Source organism: Puma concolor, chromosome B4 (assembly GCF_028749965.1).
Source record: "Puma concolor isolate L17-30 chromosome B4, mPumCon1.1.hap2, whole genome shotgun sequence".
NCBI classification, from domain to species: domain Eukaryota; kingdom Metazoa; phylum Chordata; class Mammalia; order Carnivora; family Felidae; genus Puma; species Puma concolor.
In genome coordinates, this window is record NC_141673.1 from 82,917,316 (window position 1) to 82,942,366 (window position 25,051).

Below are 25,051 nucleotides of genomic sequence, written 5' to 3' on the forward strand. Positions count from 1 at the left end.
AGTTGTTAACTCTAACTTGTGCACATATGTACTCCTTTAGAATATTGACTTTAAATACTTTTTGTTGCATCTGTCAGTGAGAAATACATTTTACATTGTAAGCCAGCACATACATGCACACACACACACACACACACACACACACACACACACTCACACACACGCACACACACACACACACACACACACAACAGAAACAAGTTCCTCAAAAGAATACTTGCTATTTACAGTGTCCTTCCCTTCCCTTCCCTTCCCTTCCCTTCCCTTCCCTTCCCTTCCCTTCCCTTCCCTTCCCTTCCTTTCCCCTCCTCTTCCCTTCCCTTCCCTTCCCTTCCTGTTCCCTTGCCTTCCTGTTCCCTTCCCTTCCCGTTCCCTTTCTGTTCCCTTCCTGTTCCATTCCATCTCACTTCATTCAAAAAGAGCTGATTGAAGCCATATAAATTGATTTCAAACCTGGTTTGCACAATTACAGTTTGTAAAACACTGTTGTAAACTTATTGTCCATTCTTGTCTCCTAAATTGTCTATAGAAGTAGATGCTTTTATCATGGTAGTAATCAATAGAAAGTTGGTCTCACTTGGGCATAAATCAGCAATGATAATGATGACTAGGACTCCATCTGTTTGTTCATATGGACAAATCACTGCCCACAAAAGACCTAGTACAATGAACTGATTTTGTTTTAGGTTTTTCCATATGAGAATAGCAGTTAATTCAGTACCTAGACAACAAAGAGCAAGCAAATTCTTTCATCTTTTTTTTAAAATAAATTTTTTGGTATTTCTAGAAGTTCAGTATCTCTTGGAATATGGAACCAGGGAAAGCTAGACTATCATATTTTGTGTTTGGAGAAATACAGAGTGCCTTCTGTTACATTGTGGTGGGCTTTGGAGACAGATTGGTGTGGATTAAGTCTAAAAACTAGTTTTGAGACTTGAGGATAGATACCTAAAATGTGCCAAGTTTTTCCTCATTCATAAAACTAATGTTTACCTCAAAAGGTTTTTAGGAGAATTAGGGGCGCCTGGGTGGTTCAGTCAGTTAAGCATCTAACTCTTGATTTTGGCTCAGGGCCTGATCTCATGGTGGTGAGATGAGCCCCGCGAAGGGCTCTGTGCTGACAGTGCGGAACCTGCTCCGGATTCACTCTCTGCCCCTCCCATGCTTGCATGTGCACGCAGGGGTGCTCTCTCTCTCTCTCTCTCTCTCTCTCTCTCTCTCTCAAAATAAATAAATAAACCTTATGATTTTTTTTTTAAGTTTATTTATTTTGAGAGAGAGAGAGAGAGAGAGCAGGGGCAGAGAGAGAGAGAGAGAGATGGAGAGAGAGACTCTCAAGCAGGCTCTTCACTGTCAACGTAGAGCCCCATGTGGGGCTCGACCCCATGAACCATGAGATCATGACCTGAGCCTAAATCAAGAGTCAGGTGCTTAACCGACTGAGCCACCCAAGTGTCCCTACAGGTGTGAGGAAGTCACCTTTGTCATTACCAATGGCTGGGAAGAATATACAAGAAGGTTTATCAGATTTTCAGATGATGCAGATTGGGAAGCAATAGCTAATTAGGAGAATTAGGAGAATTAAATGAGGAAACGTATGAGATAACCTCTGATATATAAGAGGTACTATAGAAATATACACATAAATCAGAACACAAATAAACATATAAAACTTTATATATAAAACTATTGTATATATCTATTTGTATTCTATTTGCATATACATATACACACATTTATGTATGTATAAATTCACTTCTGTTTTTTTTTCAGACTTAATATTCATGTAATTGGGTTCATAAACTTGCATTTAGATTTCTGAGTCAGTCTGTTTTTGACAGTCTTGATTATCAGTGTTAATATGACACTTTGAGAATGGGATAATTGATTTAAAATTAAACATTATGATTTTCTGATAGAAATTCCACTTATTTGTAGTATAATGGTTTACTTAGTGTTAAAATTTAAGCCTTGACTAGAACGCAAATCAGCATTGATGCATTTGAATTTTATTTTTTCCCCACTCCAAATGAAGCAACATAGCAGTTTCATTTGTTTTTGTGTATTTACCCATTAATGTATGAATCAAGTGATTAATGTTTTTGAGGCTAACATTCCTATTGATGTTTTAACAATTATTTAATTACATATGCCTAGATGGCATATTTCCATGTTCATTAGTTTCTTTTGAAGTATTACAACTGTTGTAAACATACTTATATATCTTCATAACATTTCTCTAGACATTGTATTATGTTGTAAGACTGCGGTAAGAAGGAGACTGAGACACATCTCACTCTCTGACCACTGCACATACTTGCTAAATACATTAATAAATGCTTTAACAAGTGAACCTTTAATTGGCTGGAATCACATCTATTGTGAAGAAGTATTCTTAGCATTTGGTAATAAGAATGGAATTTTTTGAGGACATTGTATGTAATAATTAAACCAAAGATGAGCTAGAGATGTCAGATGGATTCTGTCTTCACATATTTAGGGCTATTGTGTTGAAGCCATATTAGATTTGTTCTTTTTCTTTTTAAATTTTTTTAACGTTTATTCATTTTTGAGAGACAGAGAGAGACAGAGCACGAGTGGGGGAGGGGCAGAGAGAGAGGGAGACACAGAATCCGAAACAGGCTCCAGGCTCTGAGCTGTCAGCACAGCGCCTGATGCGGGGCTCAAACTCACGAACCATGAGATCATGACCTGAGCTGAAGTCGGATGCTTGCCAGACTGAGCCACCCAGGCGCCCCAGATTAGATTTGTTCTAATTGGCCTTGAAGTGTATGTGTACAATTATAACAGCTTTTCAAGTGAGACAAATTTTGCCTCTGTATGACAAACCTGCTACCGAATGGTGTCATCACACGGTGAGACAGACATTGAATTGTGTTCAGATGATCTCCAAATTCCAGCTTGATTCCTTACCAACTTTGTAGTCTTAAGAAAAACCTTAGGATGTGTGTTCAACCACACATAGGATGCTTGGATGCCTTCCCTGGTGACTGTTTGGCCTCTTGGTGGTAGGGATGGTGAGACCACACTTGGTTTGCTCATTACAGTTTGCTCAGTTTCCCTCTCTGGGATTGGGGAGAAACAATCCAGGTTAACTCTCAGTGTCTCAAATAATCTTTACCACCGATGTTTAGGACTCTGTATAGTGTACAAAGTGTGGGCGAACTTGTTCACATTTATAATTTATTTTGATCTAGAGATTTTATCATGAATGACCTAGGTAACTCACTCTGAGTTTTTGCTTCTTTATCTGAGAGAAGGAAAAGGTCAGATTTTATCTGAAGCCCCTTGGAGTACTGACATTTCAGCAGTGTACAAGCCTTCAACTTCAAAAGGCTGTTTCTCTCTCTCTTCAATAGTAAAATAGCTGACTTTTGCCTAGAGGAAGTTATTCTGCATTTTCATGGTTGTCCATCCAGGTATTGTGATAAACTTTAATGTTTGCTAACACCTCTAATAAATTTTCTCTGGCCTTCCTAACGTTCTAGAGTATACTTTCTCTCTTACATACCTTCTCTACACTTGGGTTAGGCCATGATCAAGGGAGGTAGATGCTTGGTTTGAAATTTCCACTCCTAAGCAAAACAAAACAACACTCCTTTGAAAAACACACTCTAAGCATAATTTTGTACAAACACTGTATTTCAGGATACTTTCTAAGAGAAACTGAAAGACAAAGCTATAGTTACATTTTCAGCTAATGAATGTGTACCTCTCTTCCGATCAACTCTGAATTCTAATTACTAGCGTCCAATGGCCGCTTGTGTGCCTCTCCTGTACCCTAGGGAGAGTTTTCTTACTACTTTCCATTTTATCATTGGGAAGGTCCCATAATATTCATTGCACTCTGTTGCATCCTGTTTATATCATAAAGAGAAAAAGGAAAACTCTAGAGCCCTCCCTCCCCACCTTTCTCCACGTGGAAATAATAAACCCCTTGGCAACCATGTTCCCTGTAATCAGTATGAGGTAATTTTACAAGCTGCCATGAAAGAGCCATTTGTTGAATGCCTGCTTTGTGATAGGCATTTGCTGATGGTTTAACATGTCTTGCGTCATTTAAATCTTACAACATGTTTCAGAGGGAAGAGAAATGAAACAAAGTTTTCTTTTCACTATTACCAAAGGAAGTTGCTGGCCATTACATAACTTAAACTTTGCCTTTAGTAGCCCCAAATGGAGTACTATAGATAGTTTCTGGCGGGTGCAGAAACTGCCTTAGGTACAAATATTTTAGAAAGTGCTTTTACAGATACAAAGCAAAACATTTCAAAGCTATTTAGATAGGTGTTGTAAGTGGAGGTTTAGACCGTTTTCTTGCAAGATTTACGTGGAATCGTGTTGGATAGTTACTTTTTTGGTATCCACATTATGTGCTCCATGCTTTGAATGGCTTCCATATTTTGTAGTGGAGAAACCGCTAGAATTTATAAGCATCCTAATGCTGCCGGATCTTTCAGTTTAAAGCGAACACTTCCGGGGTGTTTAATTTCCTTCTTCCAGAGTTGTAAAAAAAAAAAGTTCTAATTCTAAGGCATTGTCCTTATAATATTGCCTAACTGAATATATCATGATTTGTTGGATTACTAACATTTCATGAACTCTATATAATTTTGCAAAATTATTGGCCTTAGGTCTTCAGGTTAAGCTTTTTAAAAAACTTAACTCAGATGACTTCCTTTTATTTGTGCTTTTAGTGTTTGCTCCATGAGGCAAAACTTTCTCTTTTAAAAATTATTCCTTGAGTCTCGAAATGCTGAAGTGAATGTTGTCAACTAATTCCCAAACGACACTGAGCCACTTTTTAATTGGAAAAATCCCCAGAAAACTTTTTCTTATGTATGTTTGAATTTAGAGAATGAGCAGACCAAGAAATACTAGAGGGCAGGGTGTGGAGGGGGCAGATGAGAGAGGGAGGCTCTGAAATAGCGGGATTCCTATCCTGGAGGAGGAAGAGTGTGGGAGGTCTGTTCAAAGGCTCCTCCCTTGCTGGTGGTAGGGCTTATACCTGCATACGCTAAGAGGCATTGCATGGTAATACAGGTTGCCTCCTCTGCTCACTGCTGTCCTATTTCAGGGAGTTCAAGAATTTTATACAATTACACACTGTGGCAGCTTTTAAACCACAGGTGCATACACTTGTGAGTTGAGCATTTCTGGTTTGTGTTCAGGTTTAGTCCGAGACCGGTACTTCTTGTTGCTCTTTGCTGGGAGCTCTGCGAGGGTTTAGTCATCTCTTAATCTTGGTGAAGCTGTTGCTGAATGAATGAAGCAATGAAGCAATATTAATAATAATATCTTACATTTATAAGAAGGCTTTAAAATTCACAGAGTGCTTTCACACGGATTTTCTTTCTGTGACTCTCAGCAGTCCTGTGAATTAGGTGTGGCACATATTATTAACACTTTTATTATGCAATCAATTTAGAATCGGACAAAATATGTGACTAGCCCAAGACCAGTAGATTTTTTATGTTTCCTAAAAGAGGAAGAGAGAATTAAACACACACACACACACACACACACACACACACACACACACACACACCCATCACAATCACTATCACCACCATCAACAAGAAAAGCATTTGTACAGAAGTCTGTGTATGCCCTACATTCTTTCCCATCAACCAAAATAGTCCTGAGATACTGGTTCCCACACAGAAACAGATTGGTTATTTATTTACTGTAGTATGAAATGAGATGTGATCCGTGGGAGGCTGCTGAGGATGACCACGGAACCAAAGCCCTGAAAGAGGAAAGAGCTTTGGAAATCAGAGCGTTTGAAGTTGCATCTCAGACACAGTGGGTGGCAGCTCGTTCATCTGGCCACCTTCACTTTCTCTCCTTCTCACCTCTCCTCACCCCACATCTCATAGGTTATTAAGCTTGTTGCTTCTGCTGCTTTCTCTGAAAGCTGTGGCTATCCCCCAGCTACCATGCAGCCCAAATTCAGAGCGCTGGCAGGGAGCTTTCTGCTGGTCTCCTCGCCTCTTGTTCACATCATCTTTCACATGCTGTAAGAGCTTAAAATCCTGTAAGAGTTTGACATTTTCCCGGGGATAAAGTCCATTCTCCTAATCCAGCACGTAGGACTCCACAGACCATGACTTCACCAAACGCTCCATTCTCATTTCACAGCCTGGGCTGTGGTTTTCCTGTATACTTAGCAGGTCCTTTGGCACTCTCCTTCTCTGTCTTTGTACTGGCAGTTGGCTCTGTTTGGCATGCCCCCCACACCCGTGCATTTGAGACCCCTTGCCGCTGTGCTGAATTGGTGTTGGTTCTTTCAACCGTGCCTTACATCTTCTCCTTTGGGTGACTATCGTGACCTCCTTGGTGAGGTTGGCCACGTGCAACTTTGTGCCTCATGGTACCTTCTCTTGAGCTCCATTGTGAAACTTCCAACACATGGTAGACGCCTGTCTCATCCACGAGACTGTGAATGTTTGGGGACAGGACCTGATTCTTAGCACCTAGCAACACAGGCAGACCAGTAAACATGGTTTGGCTGAATGTTTGGCTTTGTTTCACAATAACCTCAGCCACAACAATCAGGACCACGGCACACACGGTCTGTTTGCTAGTTACCCAAAGATACCGCTAATTAGGAATGCTACTGAAGTGATCTAGAAATTAGTGAAAATATTTTTTTTCACTCAGAGGACCATTTCCTAATGACCTTAATTAGGAATCTGAAGTAATGGAGAGGAACATAATTTTTCTCTTTTCATGCATGGGTGGAATCAGAAGTATAGACTGCAGATTATGGAGTCAGTTCCACTTGAATATGGATTTGTGTTTTTGCTGCACTAAAACAATGTAGAATTCAGTCACTTGTCTACTACAGGATAGTCCGAATAGTCTCCTGCATTAAATTGGGAACATTGTTTTGGTGGTAACCGTGAACAGCTTCCATACTGGTGCTTGAAAAAAATTGTATATTCTCTTTGTAGTTACTAATATGTGGAGAATATATTTTTAGGGCTTATAAAATATGTTGCCAAGGGAAACAGTTTTCAGGTCTAGTTATTTGGTGTTCATACACATGTACCAAGTGGTAATATCTGTATCATACTGTAATTGTGATGGTCTCTCAGCCTACTTTTAGTGGTGCCTTTTAGAAGGTGTCTGTTTCCTGTTATGTATAAGATATTTACTCATCCACGTCAGTAACTTTTACACCAGAAAATTAACAATTAGTTTTCTGTAGCCTGTTTGTATATGGAAGGTGAGGACAATCAGTAGAATTTGTGTTTATGATTACAAGCTATAGAAAAAGTCATTATGTTTTAATGTTTATTTATTTATTTTGAGAGACAGAGAGAGAGAGAGAGAGAGAGAGAGAGAGAGAGAGAGAGAGAGAATCCCAAGCAGCCCCACTTTCAGTATGGAGCCTGATGTGGGACTCTATCCCACAAACCTTTGTGAGATCATGACCTGAGCTGAAATCAGGAGTTGGATGCTTAACCAACTGAACCACCCAGGCGCCCCTATAGTCATATTTCTTGATAATTTATGCCAGTAGAACTATAAGAGAGATTTGAAAAGAAATCAAGTCCATTATTTAATTTTATAATTATTTTATTTTATTTTTTTTAAATATATGAAATTTATTGTTAAATTGTTTTCCATACAACACCCAGTGCTCATCCCAAAAGGTGCCCTCCTCAATACCCATCACCCACCCTCCCCTCCCTCCCAGCCCCCATCAGCCCTCAGTTTGTTCTTAGTTTTTTGTTTTTTTTTTTTTTTTTTTACATTTTTTTTTTCAACGTTTATTTATTTTTGGGACAGAGAGAGACACAGCATGAACGGGGGAGGGGCAGAGAGAGAGGGAGACACAGAATCAGAAACAGGCTCCAGGCCCCGAGCCATCAGCCCTGAGCCTGACGCGGGGCTCGAACCCACGGACCGCGAGATCGTGACCTGGCCGAAGTCGGACGCCCAACCGACTGCGCCACCCAGGCGCCCCTGTTCTTAGTTTTTAAGAGTCTCTTATGCTTTGGCTCTCTCCCACTCTTACCTCTTTTTTTTTTTTTTTTTTCCTTCCCCTCCCTCATGGGTTCCTGTTAAGTTTCTCAGGATCCACATAAGAGTGAACACATATGGTATCTGTCTTTCTCTGTATGGCCAATTTTATAATTATTTTAATAGAGAATAATAGAATGAGTATATATATATAGTCAAGAATGTAGCTAAAGTAGGTATTTGAGTTGACAGAATTTTATTTTTGTGATACATATTTAAAAAATGAAAGTGACCTTAAATATTAACACGTCAACCAAAATAAAGTACATTTATCATATTGAGTTAATACAATTTTTTGTGAAAAAAATGAAGGTAATGTTTGGATTTTCTGTATCACTACGTCTTTATCATAGAATATTGGGAGTTGATCTTTATTGTAGATTGTAGTCCATTTCACAAACATACAAAATCATTAGTGATGGAAGAATGGTTTACTCAAATTTCCAATTTCCTCATTAAAAAGAAAAAAATATGTTTAGCTTTTTGGCTCCGAGATGTCACCAGCTATATTATTCCACTATGATTTCCTATCTTGATATTTAGTAGTCGAGTTAGAACTATAATCCTGGTTTAGTTTTTTTGTTTGTTTGTTTGTTTTTGCTTTGTTTTTCCCTTATAACACACTGCGTCTCAGAGTTCCATGCCATCTTCACCCCAGTATGTGGAAACTTGGGGAGTGGATGACTGAAATGGGTTTTGTTGTTATTGATTGTTTCTACTTCTTGCATCACTTTAGCTGTCAAAGATACATACCATGAATGAATAATTAATGGTGCAAGGTCAGGTAAGGCAGTGAAAATCACTAATCTCATCCTCTTCACTTTCTAACACCAGGTACCCCATTATAATTAAGAAGTATCTTATAATGTAATGATTACATTGACTTGGTTTTTAAATAAATCACGCTAGCTATGGTGCCTTTTAAAAAACCAAAACTAATGAAGAAGAAGGTATTTTAACAGTCTAAATAATTATTTAGAAAGAATGTTATAGGGGGAGTTTGAGTTGATTGGGAGATAGGCTTAATCTTTCTACTCAGGGATTGCAAGATTCCAATGCTAGGCTCAAAGGAAAATCTAAGAAATGCTGGTTGCCTTAGTTACAGTGTTTTTGTTTGTTGCTTTGTCATAGACTGCCTCTTTAAGGTGTGCCCTATGAACCGATATTCTGCCCAGAAACAATATTGGAAAGCTAAGCAAGCCAAACAGGGGAACCACACAGAGGCAGCCTTGCTGAAGAAATTACAGGTAAGGGCCAGGTTGCCATTTGTCTAGCTGAGGCTAGACCAAGAACAGCAATAACAAGTGATCTGTTTTGTATCTCAGTGATTTCGCTTAATGCACAGAGATTTTAGAATAGAGGTAGCAGCACACTGAAAGTGGAAGAGACTTAAGTTATAGGGTGTGGCCACTGATTTCCTGGCATGTAGCTAATATATTCCTGCTATTTTTTAGGGTGTGCCAGACTAATTCAAAGATTCACATCAAACTTGGAAACCATTCAGAATCTCTGTAGGAGTATCAGATCCAGTTATATTTTACTTGGCATCGTACCTCATTTTTTTCCTGAAAGACTAGAAAAAGAACTGAAAGTCTGTTGCTTCTGATTTGGGCTGAATGTAAATTTGATAGAACTTAAATTGTGTGTTATTAAAATTCCTGTTACTTTTGAAATTGAAACTATTTTGAGACTTTTGAAATTCACCTACTGTTTCTATATTCTGTTTGGTTTGTCTAACAATATTCCTTCTGAAGCTAATTGTAGAAGACCAAAGAGCCTGGTACTTTTCTGAAATTTTCAACATAGAAGCATCCCAAGATATATTTGGCCACATTTCAGCATTACCATGAGAGAATGGTCATACTATATTATAATCATTTAATTGTTGGTTCTCTGCCCCCAGCACTAAGAGTAGAGCAATCAGCCTAATTCATTCATGGTTATAGTCTTTGTTCCTAAAATGACCCTTGTTTCTTTGTCAACTATTTTACTCTGTTTACTATGTTTCCATGATGAATATTTGCTAACCATTTTCCAGCATGCTGCAGAACTGGAACAAAAACAAAATGAATCAGAGAATAAGAAACTGTTGGGAGAAATTGTGAAATACAGTAATGTTATACAAGTAAGTCTATTTACTTTCTTTAAAAAAAAGGTGAATATTTTATGGGTAATTTGTGTCTGTTAGGAATGCCAAGCTGCATTAAAATTTGGGGATACAACAATTTGTTCCTTGATGGGAATTATGGATATTGTGTGATATTTTCAGTTGATGTTCAGCATAGTATTCTGTATGTTCGCAAATAAGTCTGGTGAGCATACACATAGGAAGTGTACTTATCTAGGTGTAGGTACAGGTATTCCACCAAAAGGAGGAGAACAGGGAAACATACTTTCTAAAGGTCTATAGTAAAACCCTCCTTTAGAATTAGTGGGACTAACATGTAACATATGAAGCTTTATCTTTGCATTTGGTAGAGAGAGGAGTGTTCATGTTGTACTTTCAGATGGGAATTATCTTTGAGTTGTTATTAAAAGGTTTATTTCAATGAGTTGCACCACTGATTTATCTCAGCTGCATTCCTCTCCTGTGCTTCACTTAGATCTTTCAGCTCTTTACTTGGCTATTTGTTAATATGCCCACCTTATTCCAAAAAGAATGGAAGGCATTTTTTAAAATACATACCACGTACACTAAAATGAAATAAATAAGGCGACTGGGTCAAAGAGAAGATAGTACTTATATGAATAAGGTGACGTCAGGGGGAGGCCTGTTTATAAATACCATGTTTTGAAGGCTGGACACCTTTGGCTAGAAGCCTTTTTGTTGCTGACCTTGCTGTATGGAAAGCATAATATATTATAGCCCTCACATAGGAAGTCCTTACCATAGAACTAAGTCCAGGTTCTAGAAGCACACATGTTCCCAGGAAGAAGACCAGAGAAGTATTCCTCCAATGAGCCCTCATAAAGAGGACACTGTTTCATATAGTAAGCGCTAGCCTTAACAACTTATTACAGAAAATACTACAATGAGGTGTTTCATAGAGCTGTTTTAAAAAATAATATCACCTGATGTTTTGTATTTGGCCAATGGCAAAATACCAGTGTTCAGGACTGCCCAAGCGGCCCTCTGCTGGGACAAGATGAGAGTGCCTGAATCTGCAGCTCCCCTAATGTAGGACTTTATCTAATGAACGATGATACAATACCTGTGGCATGGGTGGGTTGCATGTCCCTTGAGAAATCCTCCCTAAATAGAGTTTTTCTTAACCAAGTTTTGATCAGAATTAAGTGCCAGCAAGTTGTTTCTTGTCAAGAACCTGAAGTGCAAATGTTAGCATTACCAGCTAGGGGCCAAGCTATGTGCTCTAAAAAGGTGGATTCCAAAGGAGTGGGGCTGGACCATGAGGGTTTCATCAGTTCATGAGATAATTTCTTTCTTATATTGTGGATATTAAAATGACCATTCTGTTTTGGAATGATTGTAATAATAGACAGGAAGGTTGTTTGTTTTGGCTTTCCTACTCAGTAGAATACGGTCTTGGAGAGGTTTTGCAAATGGCACCCAAAAAGTCTGAGAAATGGCACATCCATGCTCATCTGAGAAGGGAGTAGGATCAGTGAGCAGGGATTATTGAGGATGCAAAGCCTGCCTGTTCACACAGGAAGAAGTAGGGCTGTCCTTGGCAGGGATGGTTAATAACACTAAGTGGTTTGGTGCATTATTTTAGTTTCTTGGTTATTTTTTTCGTGTATTCTGTTGTGTCTGTGCAAGAATTGAAAAAATGTTTGGAATTTCCTGGTCTCCTTTGGGACGCTTGGTTTTATCCTATTATTTATCAGTAGATAAAAATGGTTCAGAGGTATCCTCTGGTTTGATTTCTCCATGTGCCCAGTTCATAGGGGGCGGGGGGTGGAGGTGAAGAGGAACCCGAAGAAAGTCAGCTTGGAAATTTGATGGTGAGTGTGAAGTTTAAAAAGACCTCTTTTGTTTGACTTGCACCCCAAGTGGTGTTATGTGGGTTCAACATATAGGTACAAGCATACACATGTAATTAACAGAGGACATCAAAGAATAAAGGTGGTAATGTCTTTTTCCCTACAGCTGCTGCATATAAAAAGCAACAAGTATCTGACTGTCAACAAGAGATTACCTGCTTTATTGGAGAAGAACGCCATGCGTGTGTCCTTGGATGCTGCTGGAAATGAAGGGTCTTGGTTTTATATTCATCCCTTCTGGAAGCTGAGAAGCGAGGGTGACAATGTATGTAAAAATAAAATTAAGAGAGAAACAGTATGTTCATAAAGACAATAATTATTAATAAGTGAAAGAATCCAGATAGCACAAAGAAATGATACGTAGTTTTCAATCGACACGTTATTTTTATGGTCGTACGTTTAATAGGTTAAAAGTATTTATTTACAGTGCAAATTATGCTTGGGAATCATGAAAAGACAAAATTCAAATTAATTAAAAATCATCTTCCAGTTGGAATTCATGTGAAAGAATTTAAGTAATGTTAACATTGGCCGAACCTTTCAAAGGGTAGAGTTTGCTTCCTTTCTTAATCAGGAGGGAGCATGGTTGTAAGGAGAAAGCTATGCTTAGGAAATGTTGTTTATCCCTTTGAATTAATAGAGTAACAATGCCTTATGCCAGTATTTCATTTATTGGCTCTATGGTCAGCTGTTTACAGTCTATACATCTTAAAGATGCATAACGTATGAGGAGCTATAGGTGGGCGCTTGTTGATGACAGTATTGAAAATACATTTTGGAATACATGTATGTCATATCATGTAGATTTTAGCAGCTGCTAAAGTATTTTCTGCTAGAAAATTTATAGAGTAGGGAAAATAAAAATTATGTGAAATGGTTCAATACATTGTTATTTATTTTCATTTGTAATAAATGAAGTAGCAAGTGACAGTCCCTAGCACATGGGGAATGCTCCATAAATGCTGAATAACTTTTTATGAATAGAATACTTTGCAAATATTGGGTCAGGTGATCAAGAAAATAGTTGCGATTTAAAAAAAATTAACATAAAATCCAAGCAATATAAAAATATAATTATTCTGATAGTTTTCTCAGTGCTTTGATTACATTTTAAATATGTTTTGGATATTTCTTGTCCTAGAAATGTCCTCTTTTATAGTGAATCTATTTTTTCTGGTGAATTTTGAAATATACATTCAATTCCACAGGATGCAAGCTTCATGGTTTAATTTGGTTAATAAATTATCTGATGATACCCTCTTTAGGTAAGGTTTGGGAGGCGCATGGCATGCAGGAATGTAGTGCACTTTAAGTCTTGTGTTGGAGTCCTTAAAAAAATAAGCCCTACATGTTTATTTTTTGGCATCAAGTGATGTGTGCTGTGAGCATGATATATATCTTAACTTCAGTAGGTAGTTAATTACAATCAACTCTCAATTATTTAGGGACTGACTATGTAGTTTATGAACAACCTATGTCTTTTGGTGCCCTTTCTTGTAATGCTTGCTTCCCTCTCTGGTCTCCCACCGAGTAGTGTCCCTGGCTGTAGATGGTCAGTGAAAATCAAACTGTGAAAAAAGCAAAACCTGAGCTCAAGTTCTGAGGGAATATGAGGAAATGATTGGATAAATTAGGGCCTTTAGATTCACTGTGGATTTTATTAATTCATTCTGTTTACTTATTCATTCTGTCTATTCCTCTCCTTGCTCCCAGATGCCTTTATAGGATCAACTGAGAGTTGAATGTAATGAACTATTTCAAATAATTAGTTGTCCTGGGGTGGGGGGAACCTACCACCCAAACACTTCATTTTGGTAAAATGGACAATGTAATTGTTAAGTGCAATATAGAAATCCTCCTTATATAGATGTGCTCCATAAAGCATGGCTAAAGCAACCTTCCACATTGCTTTTTGCTGTAACAGCTCATTGTTTTTGCTCACCACTATGTAGCTATTGTGTGTGATTAAGGTTGCTGTGAAAACATAAGCACACCCATAGTCCTCTGTTTGCCACTTAAATGTATAGCAATGCTCATTTTCTTCCCCAGGAATAGGTAGCATTCCCTAGCAATAAGTATCGTTCTAAAATTCTAAAATGTAGGAAATACTATCATGTCGTAGTAAGTGATTTAATTATTACTGATTTTTCTTAAAAGTGTATTAAGCTAAGAAGAAATTGAAAGGTTCAAAGGACTTTTAAAATTATACTCTACCATTTAGCAAGTAGTAAGTTGTGATTTAGGTTGTAAGTATCCAATAAGATGTTCGGTGACTGAAATGAAACTTAAGAACGAGGCTGATGAGGGGCGCCTGGGTGGCTCAGTTGTTTGAGCTTTTGATTTCAGCTCAGGTCATGATCTCACAGTTTGTAAGTTTGAGCCCCACGTTGGGTTCACTGCTGTACTCTCTCTCTGTCTCTCTCTCTAAAAATTAAACAAACATTAAAAAAAGAAAAAATGAGGCTGATGATAGTCTGGGGAGAAAAATGCTCGTATCCTCAAAAATGAGCGGTTTCTATCATTTAAGAACACTTATGCCATATCTTACAGAATTGTCAGTTGGATGGGTTTTGGGGGAAAAGAGATTCAAGGACCCCTCAACTTTCAGCTGTATAGAAGCTCTTCCTTGCTGTTGAATAGTTAGAAAGTCATTGGGGATAGCAGAGTATGTAAATATTTCATTTTCATTTATTTTCCCAAGATTCAGTGTTTGTTTTTTTAATTTTCAACTTTGATCTAAGAAGTTATTACTTCTTAACCTTGATGGTAGATTTTAAAAAGGAGAAAAGCCCAGATCTTCCTCCAGTCAAGAGAAAAATTCAACTCTTAGGGTAAGAGCCTCTTCAAATAGCAAGTAGATTTTGCTATTTTGCAAAACTAGGTCTCTTGGAATTCTAGCAAAGGTAGGACTAGATCCCTGGTGTTTTGGTTTTTATTGCAGTGTTCTTTTCACCAGGCCAGGTGCCACTTCAAAAGAAGGGTAGCTGCCAGTGGCACTGTATTGCTCTTTATTTGCAGTAAAATCTCAACTTGAATTTTACATGACTGTTGCTTAGAACCAACAGAAGTGCTTTTGAAATTGGAATTTTTAAAAGATGATTTTGTACTAGGGTGAGTGTGTCACGGCAGAAAATGATTGCAACCTCAAGTTCTGTATTAAATACATAGCATCTGGGAAGGCATCTGACCACATTGGTGGATCAGCCCCAAGTTCCATATTTACTGCTTTATCCAATTATGTGTAAGTTCCCCAAGAACAGGGATTATTTCTCACATGTTTGTATTCTTTTTGGCACCCCTTACTGTTCTTTTTATTTCTTTTGATTAGTATCTTGTCCAATTCATTTTCAAGTTGTTGTTTTGTTTTGTTTTGTTTTTGTTTTGTTTCAGCTTGGTTACTCAAAGTCACCATTGTCAAGAACAAGACAGAGGACTTGGAAATCAGTGAATTGATGTTAGATTCTCTTTGTGAATACCATTCTTATGAAACCTTGGTGCTTGGAACATTTTGGCTATATGGCTGGTCTCTTAAAAATATACAGTATAAGGGGCGCCTGGGTGGCTTGGTCGGTTGGGCGTCCGACTTCGGCTCAGGTCACGATCTCACGGTCCTTGAGTTTGAGCCCCGCATCGGGCTCTTTGCTGACAGCTCTGTGTCTCCCTCTCTCTCTGCTCCTCCCCAGTTCATGCTCTGTCTCTCTCTGTCTCAAAAATAAATAAAAGCTAAAAAAAATTAAAAAAAATATACAGTATAAGACTTTATGGGTGGTGTTTTGAAATAAATAGAACATATGGATTGACCCAAAGCTTACAGAAAAGTACACTAAAATAGTAAGACTTAGGTCAGTGGATATAGGTGCAAACAAAAAAATTCTTTTAATTGAAAAGACACAGCTGAAATATATCATTATATTTAGTAGCTTATTGACTAATATTTATATGATGCAGATGAGAATGACATTGTAAACCAAATCCAGTTGTTCCTTAAGAAATTGGAAGATCAGACACAGCACTGGCAAGATGTGTATTAAATCCCAGTATTCGTAGTATGGATGATGATGTGGACTTCTGTCCGGCTCTGAGAGTTAGAGCCACTTTGATGTCATGTGCAGTAAGAAGTGTGTGTGTGTGTGTGTGTGTGTGTGTGTGTGTGTGTGTTGTAGAAGGGGATGTTGGAAATATGTTTATGTCATGTTGGCTTTTGTATGTTTTTGTTTATTTAATTTTTAAAACTACTTACCAATTTTGGTTCACAGATAGAAAGCAATATAAAGATGTTTCACTTAAAGTCTCTTACCCTTTTTTCCATCTCCCCAGTTTTTGCCCTCTGCACCACAGTTAACCTCTGGAAAGATTTCTTATGCATGTACTTTTACTCCTTCCCTCTCCTTTTAACACAAATAGAGCCCACTCTGTTTCCTCACCCTCTCACTTAACACCTTTTCTTGGTGGTGTTCCCTTATCTGTGCATAGAGAGCTTCTACAGCATACAGAGCTTTTGTGAGTTAGGCACCAGCACCTGACTGATGATGACTTGAAAGGCGGGTGATGAACAGAGACCAATTCTAGAAGCTACTTCTGCAAACTAAGAACAACTACCCTTCGCTCGAATAATGAACTTGAAGCTTCTCTATCATATTTGAATCTCCAGATATAGTTTGTGACAGCACTACTATGTGTAAATGTAGACTTCTGTATATAACCCACAAAATCTTAATTTATATTGGAAATATGACATTATGTTCCTGAAAGTCTTGGTCTAGGTTAAGATACAGGAAGAAGTTTTGTTTATTCTTATTTTCTGAGTTCTGATTTGCTTTTCAGTTTTCTCTCAAATTAATGTATTCTCATATTCAGTTCGTACAAAGTATGCAAAGAGAGGTATTGTTTTTCATTTCTGAGATGGTAAGAAATTTCATATGAGAATTAAGAGTATAGGTCCTACAATAATAAGTCTTCTAATGGATTGTCACAAGAGAGACTTTAATAATTCCAAAATTAAACTGTTCATTATCATTAAGAAAACGTAACTTTATTTCCCACAATTTGAATTATGAATATAAATTCTTAAAAAATTTTTTTTTACATTTATTTATTTTTGAGAGACAGAGACAGAGCACAATCAGGGGAGGGGCGGTGGGGGGACGCAGAATGCAAAGTAGGCTTCAGGCTCTGAGCTGTCAGCACAGAGCCCAATGCGGGGCTGGAACCCTCTAACCATGAGATCATGATCTGAGCCGAAGTCGGACGCTTAGCTGACTGAGCCACTCAGGCGCTCCTATGAATAGAAATTCTTGAGGGTAAATTGGTCATCGTTAATGACAACATAGATGAAAAATCAACTTAGACTTACTTCTCTAGAGCATTTCTACCAAAACCAATTAAAAAATATTATGTATATTTTAATTAGTTTTTTAAGTGATCTCTACTCCCAACATGGGACTCAAACTTATGACCTGAGATCAAGGGTTGCGTGCTCTACCGACTGAGCCAGCCAGTCAGTAGAGTCAGTTTTTTAGCTTTTTTTTTTTTTTTTTTGACTTAAAAATGAATACCAAGTTTAAAGAACAATATTAGTTTGGGATGTTTAAGACAAAAGTCAACCAGATGCTTAAGGACCAAACAATAAACATATTTCTACCAGGTCATACCTAATTGTGCATTTCCTGAATCCAGATGGCATTAGAATGTTTAATAGATTTCTGAGATTATGGGAAGGATCAAATTTCACAGACTTGTTTTTAATTCCCTAGATAATACATGTATGACATTTTCTCCTCGCACTTGAAGTGGTTCAAATATTTAGGCAGATTGTTTGTGGCGGATGTATTCACTCTCTTTGGTGTGCACATGGCAAGAACCTCATGTTGAGGCGAATTGTCCTATTTATCGACATTAAAAAAAGTTCTTACTGAAATGGGAGACTAATAAGAAAAGGATCTACACTGGCTTTATGAATCCAGGCTGATAGGCATTATGAACATGATTACATGATCATTAATCAGAAGACATTTTACCTCAAGGAGAAAAAGAATTGAACTAAGATTTGTGTGTTAGGTCAATAATGAGGACTTCTGTGCAGTTGTTTTGAGCTTCAAACGGAGCACCACAGATCCACTCAGTGTCATGGTTGCAACTTATTTCTGATTCCTAGATTGTCGTAGGCGACAAAGTTGTTTTGATGCCCGTGAATGCAGGACAACCACTGCATGCCAGCAACATAGAGCTTCTGGATAATCCAGGGTGTAAAGAGGTAAGTTCAGGTGGAAAGAAAATGAATTTTATATTCATTGTGAGAGAAAAAAAAGTCATGTAGCTTCATTTATTGTTTTCATGAGCATAACCCCAGTTATAGTAATTAATATTCCTAAGATCCACGTAGATAATGATTGCTAGTTTTGGATGGTATTTGTATTGAGGTACATACCTCATTGTCCAAAGTTATCTTTTTTCTCTCTTTTTACCATTTGGAGGAATAATTTCTGGTACAAAACGGAATGCATAGTCTTATAACTTAGCATTTCTTCATTAATAGGTGAATGCTGTTAATTGCAACACGAGCTGGAAAATCACTTTATTTATGAAATATAGTTCCTATCGAGAGGATGTACTAAAAGGAGTAAGTATGTGCTACATGGAACATTTGCCAGAAGAACTGAAGGCAGTCTTACTGAAATTCTACATGCGAAACCTGTGTATTCGCTAGTATTCATACTTCAGAAGATGGTTATAGACCTTAATACCCACACTGAGTGTTTCATTGAGTTTTCCTCTTTTTGGGACATATAAATAATCATTAAAAGCCAAGTAACTAGCAGAAGGGTACAGAGTATAAAAACCAGAAAGAGACATCTGCTTCATATGTCTATTTGTTCAGAATTTTCTTGGAAATACAGTTTTATTTTCCTCTTTTCCTAGGGTGATGTTGTTAGATTGTTTCATGCAGAACAAGAGAAGTTTCTGACTTGTGATGAATATGAGAAAAAACAACACATTTTCCTTCGTACAACCTTGCGTCAATCAGCCACTTCTGCTACTAGTTCTAAAGCACTCTGGGAAATAGAGGTGTGTAAATATTTTTGGATTTTAGTAAGTATTTATTTAAAAAATTATATAAATTTACTAGTAAATCAGATTTACTAGGCTGATTATTTTATTATTATAGGCATCATTTGTGATAAGTTGATAAAAGAGTAATATTTGTGAACTAACTTGTCCTCCTCATTACTATGATCAGTTTGAATTCTTACTACTTCCTTTACCTATTCTCTCTGGCGCATCTCTCTCTCTCTCTCTCCCTCTCTCTCTCTCTCTCACATCTAATAAGAGCATATATAGATGTTGCTTTTTAAAAATCCATTGGGAAATGTTGTGAAGATTGATCAGACTGCAGGCAATGTGCCTCAAATGGCACTGGAGTTAAGATTGGAATATGACAACTCACTTTAAGTGAAGATAGATATCAGAACCGCACAGTAACTGAGAAGAACATTTATGTCTTCAGGGGATGCCATTTTTATGGGAATGAGGAGACCCATAGTTAAGAATTCATCCATCCTTTAAAAAGTCATTGCCAGTATGACAGAGTAATTAAGAATTGCAAGGTATGGATTTTTCTTTAAAGGATCTTTCTATACCATGGAGGAGATAAGATAGATGTAATTACTCATGAACGAGCCAACATTTGATAAGTTCCATCCTGATGTAATGGACATCTAAGGCTATAGCAGTGATTTGCAATCATTTTAAACCCATCACTCCCCTTTTACAGCATATATTTTGTGGCACTTCCTTTAATAGCTTAAAATAGAATTCATAGGTAATATTATTTACAGATTTTCATGATTAAAAATTGATAAAATGCCTAAATTTCAAAATAAAGAAGAAAAGGAAAATGATTTGTAATAAAATAATATGTATTTCAACATGTAAATAATTGCTTTAGAAGGTATAATATTTGTACGTATCTTGAATAAACGCATTTGGACTTGAAAGAAGTGGTAGGAGATGAGGATCTGAAGACATTCTATGCAAGTACAGGAAAATGAACGAGCAGGGGCAAACGTGGGCCCTTGAATTATATCTCGTGTTAGAAGAAGTAATAACAGAACATACTTATTTTTCACATGATGAAAAAAAGAGGGAAGTAACCCTGCTGAAAGAGGGGTAACGGCACACATTACAGACTATTGAAACAGACAATGAGGAAGTATGATGTTTATTCCAGTGAGCTGACCCTTAATTATAATGGTAACATCAAAATAATTCTGTAGGCTTGGTTTGGATAATTCTGCCATGGTTTAGAATAGAGATGAAATTGTACAACAAACATATTTCCTATCTTTATTTTTATTATTTCAAATTTTTTTTTAAAGTTTATTTTGGGAGAGAGAGAAAGAGAGAAGCTCTATTCTACTTTTCTCTGCTTTCTGTTCCAGTGGAATGACTCCAGAACCCTGTTGATGAGGCTTCCTACCCCTGTGATACAGTGGATCACTTAGAAGGCTGTGACTTACAGGATTTTTGTATCTTGGCCAATGCCTGATGATGCCAAGAGCAGCCTTGCAAAATCATTGTGATAAATGATGACACTCTGTATCTCCAAATTGTCCTTTAGGGAGCTATACGAGCATTGCTACATGCACTACTGTATAGGATAGGAATTCTTAGTCTGCGATCTGTGGTGAGCTTCAAGTTATTTGTTAACCTCCAGCAATTGTGTGCAAAATCTGTGTATGTATGTGAGACAGCTGATAGACTTGAGCATTCTCAAAGGTATCAATGTCTTTGTCAAAGGAGTTAGAGTATAGCCAATGTGATTTGTAAAGGATTTGTGGAAGAAGTTTGAGAACTTAGCCTTTTAGGATGGGTAGGTTTTTGATCACAGGGAGAGTGTTTTTAAGACTTCATCCACTTTGAAGTATTTTCATAATTATTATCTTACTTGAGCTATCAGAGTAGGGGATTCCTAGATGCCGGAGTCTAGCAAAAAATATTAGAAAGTTCTGTATAGCAGCACACAGAATTTGAGGCTGGAGGCAGGAGTCTAAGTGTGGTCAGTATTAACAAAAAGAAGGTAACCTGTTGGGGGAGAATAATGAAAAGTTCTCCTGGTACTTAATCTTCAAAACAGTCTTATGAATTAAAATCATTTAGACATGATGAAACTGGCTTGAAGATGTTCAATTGCCTGCTGTGATCATACCCTAGTAATTGGCAGAGCTGGGGCTCAAACACAGTCATCTTCAGACTGTAAAGCCTAGGATTTGCTGCTGTGCATCAGGTCACCTGGCGTAAGCAGCTGCTTCAGAGCACCTTCTTTTGTACTCAGGGAGTCTGGTGGCTCAGCATCTGGGCCAGTTCCTGGCTCAGCCAGTTCCTAGGACAGATATGAAAGGACATGGTATTAGTAAAAAAGCATCCACGGATAGGGCCAAGAATTAAGTTAGTTGAGAAAGCTCCAGGTCTTGGCATTTGTGGTTCTCTCTACCTGGAATGATATCTTCCAATCTCTCTACGTGACTGTTTATTCTTACCCTGTGGGTTTCAGCCACCATGTCATCTCCGAGTGGCCTGTGCTAATCGCTACATCTCAAGAAGCCTTCCCTACCTCCTCTGTCATGCTCTCTGTTTATTTCCTCCTAGCACTTGCCAAATCTTATGTATTAAAAGCTCTAGTCTTACTCATTGCTGCGTCCTATTGTCTAGAAGAGTACTTGGTGCATAGTAAGCTTTTAATAGGATTTGTTGAAAGAATATTTGAGTAACAAATGGGGAAAAACCCCACAGCATTTCCAGTTTTGGCCTGAGAAACCTGTCTTTTGGAGTAAGGCTGTATTTGCACAGTTAAGGCATGAGTATCATGCATGCACACAGTGAGTTAACTGTTAGGTCTCTTGCTCATTTGTGGGGGAATTTTGTTTTTCAGCCACATTGTCCTCTTATGAAAACATATTAGATTTCACAAGTTAGTATTAACAGGCGAGCACTTTGTGTAAAATGTTGGCATTTGCTTGCCAGCAACGTGAGTATCTTTTAGCCTTTATCGTTGTTCCTCTTTTTGTCTGCAGGTAGTTCATCATGACCCTTGCCGTGGAGGTGCTGGACAATGGAACAGCTTGTTCAGATTTAAACACCTTGCAACTGGGAACTATTTAGCTGCAGAGGTAAGTCTAATAGATAGAGTACTATTAAATCTCTGACTCTGGATAGTGACATAAGCAGTTAGGCTCTCCAAACATTGCTGTATTTGTAGGAACAGTCATGATACAAAATTTGACCATTGCCTATTATGATCTGGGCTGGCATATAAATTATTCTTAATATGTAAATATTAATTGAAGCCTTTAAATAATCTTTGTCTTAAAAATTAAAACAACAGTAACAACAGAACACTGGTTGGTTTCCTTTAAGGTCAAGGGCAAGAGAGTATCGATTCAGTCTAAACTTTTGTATTTAGCTTCATTCTTTCAGAATGTCTGCATTGGAGACGTGATCTATTCATTTTTGGTGTAGTAGAGCCTTGATCGTTTCAGGCCGTTTTCACAGAAACTGGTTTTACTGGCTTTTATTGTTCAAACTGTTGGAGAAGAAAGGCATTTCTTCCTGAGACACTGAACTGTCCTAAAACTGCTAATAAAAATGGTAACAACAAATAAGGTCTTTCCTTTCTCCACTGCAAGCATGTTGACAATCAGGTAGATAGGAAGAGTGGGAAGAAGCAACAGCGTAGATGTTTTAGAAATGATTTAATTGGGGCGCCTGGGTGGCGCAGTCGGTTAAGCGTCCAACTTCAGCCAGGTCACGATCTCGCGGCCCGTGAGTTCAAGCCCCGCGTCGGGCTCTGGGCTGATGGCTCAGAGCCTGGAGCCTATTTCTGATTCTGTGTCTCCCTCTCTCTCTGCCCCTCCCCCGTTCATGCTCTGTCTCTCTCTGTCCCAAAAAATAAATAAATGTTGAAAAAAAATTTAAAAAAAAAGAAATGATTTAATTAAAGTTTGGCTATCAAATGCAAAAATAATTTTGAAGATACTAGTTTTTTTTAGATGTATGAAAATATCCATCCATTCTACTCCCCTCAAGTCTGTTTCTGTTTTTCAATTTAGAGTTTCTTCTGGGATTCTAAACCAGAATTTGGCCTTAGAATTTTTAGTATGACTTATCTAACTTGTGGTTTCGGATGTGAGGGAAGATAAGGAAGTGGGGACGCAGAAGTGATGAGAAAAAGGTATGGGAAACAGGAAGTTTCCATAAATGTGCTGACCCCTGTGTAAACCAGCACCTGACACCATTACCCTTTACATCCTATTAATCTGTGGTAATTTTCTTCATAGTACTTACCACTCTCTGACTTATGGTACATTTTATTTTTTTGGCATTCTCTGTCAGAATGTATGCTCTCTGAAGGCAGGGGGGTTTATTTTTTTATTTTTATTTTTTTTACTTTATTTTTATTTTCTACATCACCACTGTGTCCCCAGCATCTAGGGCAATGCCTGTAACTTAGAGAGCATTTGATGACTATTTCTTGAATGAATGAATGAATGAATGAATACAAAGAAGCTATTCAGGCTTCTGTAAGCTTAGAGGATAGGAAGAAGATTTGGGGATTTGTATTTGAGAGGAATTTGGAGCCATATTTGGGCAAATTAATCTCTCTGAGCTCTAATTTCTTCCTCTGTAAAATGGGGATAATCACAACATTCATAGAATACAAGTATTAAGAGAATTAAATAGGGTAAAGGGCTTGGCATAATGTATGCCTCATGATGGGCATCTGGTAAGTGGTGCCGGCATGATTAATTTCATTATGAGAAAATTTACTATATAAAATTTACTATATATTTATACTATTTACTATAGTAAATAGTATAAATATAAATACTTTTATTATTATTGATGAAGCTGTTCAAATAAATGAAATATAGCTTTGCCGTTTATGGGCTGTTTACACCTTGAATGTTTTGAAGTAACTTTGTTGAAAAGTAATGCTTTGATGTAAAATTAAACAGTAAGGTGGAGAATCTTGTCTAAAATAAGAATTAGAAAAGTCTATGGGATGTCCTTTAAAAGATAAGAAATTCGTATTAAAATTCTCTTGGATCTGGTGTTAGTGACTCTTCTCCATAATTCAGCTTTCAGTCAACGGCTGTTATAACTATGGACATTCTCTAGAAAGCTGACATGATTAAACATTATTAGTTTTCTTAGTTAATTTCTACAGTTAAAACTTGTATCATTGATAATTCAAATGACTAGATTATTGAAAATTAAATTGTTTATTAACTTTAATGAAGATCTAAGACCTCAATACATAAAGTAGTCCATTAAAAATTGAAAAATAGAAAGCAGCTCATTCCTTGAAAATAATTTGAAAGCCTCTTTTCATTCTATCTCTAGAGGATATGACTTTAAATGCCAGATACTATACTGTCCATTAAAGATTCTGGTGTACTTGTAGGATTTCTGCTTTGACCTTTAATACTTGAGATAGCACTTTTTTTTTTTTTTTTTTAGGAGAAGGTGAGAGAAGGAGAATTAAGCATTAAATACATATCTGAAAATTGAAAAGTAGGAATTTATTGTCTACTGATTTTAACAGAATGGGTGCTTCTGTGTAGTATTCTAACTCAAAAGAAGAATCTTAGCTTTAGAATATTGGCATCCATAGGTTGGGGTTTTATATTTCATATGTCAGCTCAGGTCAGAAAAGGTCCTGGTACAGTCACATCTCAGCACGCTTGTCATACGGTGTGAAAGTGTCCTCAGGTGTGGCAAAAGCACATTTATTATAGTCACTATGACTTGATAAAAACATTGATTTCCAGTTCTAATTCCACAACAGATGGATATAGCCTCTGACAACAGTTAAAAAACAATGTTGGGGCAGCTGGGTGGCTCAGTTGGTTAAGCATCCGACTTTGGCTCAGGTCATGATCTCACGGTTTGTGAGTTCGAGCCCCGCGTTGGGCTCCGTGCTGACAGCTCAGAGCCTGGA

General features: G+C 37.5%; 1 protein-coding gene across 7 annotated transcripts in view; it reads left to right on the forward strand.

The window, feature by feature from the left end:
• Positions 1–25,051, forward strand: part of ITPR2 (inositol 1,4,5-trisphosphate receptor type 2) — a 515,364-nt gene that overhangs the window by 93,306 nt on the left and 397,007 nt on the right. For 6 of the 7 annotated variants that reach the window (XR_015253713.1, XM_086713794.1, XM_025930361.2 and 3 more), the window contains 7 exons: positions 9,184–9,299; positions 10,091–10,177; positions 12,161–12,319; positions 18,209–18,307; positions 18,590–18,673; positions 18,973–19,119; positions 22,125–22,220. Coding sequence is in view for 6 of the 7 variants with exons in the window: in XM_086713794.1 (XP_086569920.1) it covers positions 9,184–9,299; positions 10,091–10,177; positions 12,161–12,319; positions 18,209–18,307; positions 18,590–18,673; positions 18,973–19,119; positions 22,125–22,220 (788 nt within the window). In the remaining variant the exon portion in view is untranslated. Of the gene's footprint in view, positions 1–9,183; positions 9,300–10,090; positions 10,178–12,160; positions 12,320–13,262; positions 13,320–18,208; positions 18,308–18,589; positions 18,674–18,972; positions 19,120–22,124; positions 22,221–25,051 lie in introns of those variants that run through there. The other variant, XM_086713797.1, reaches the window with a different exon arrangement.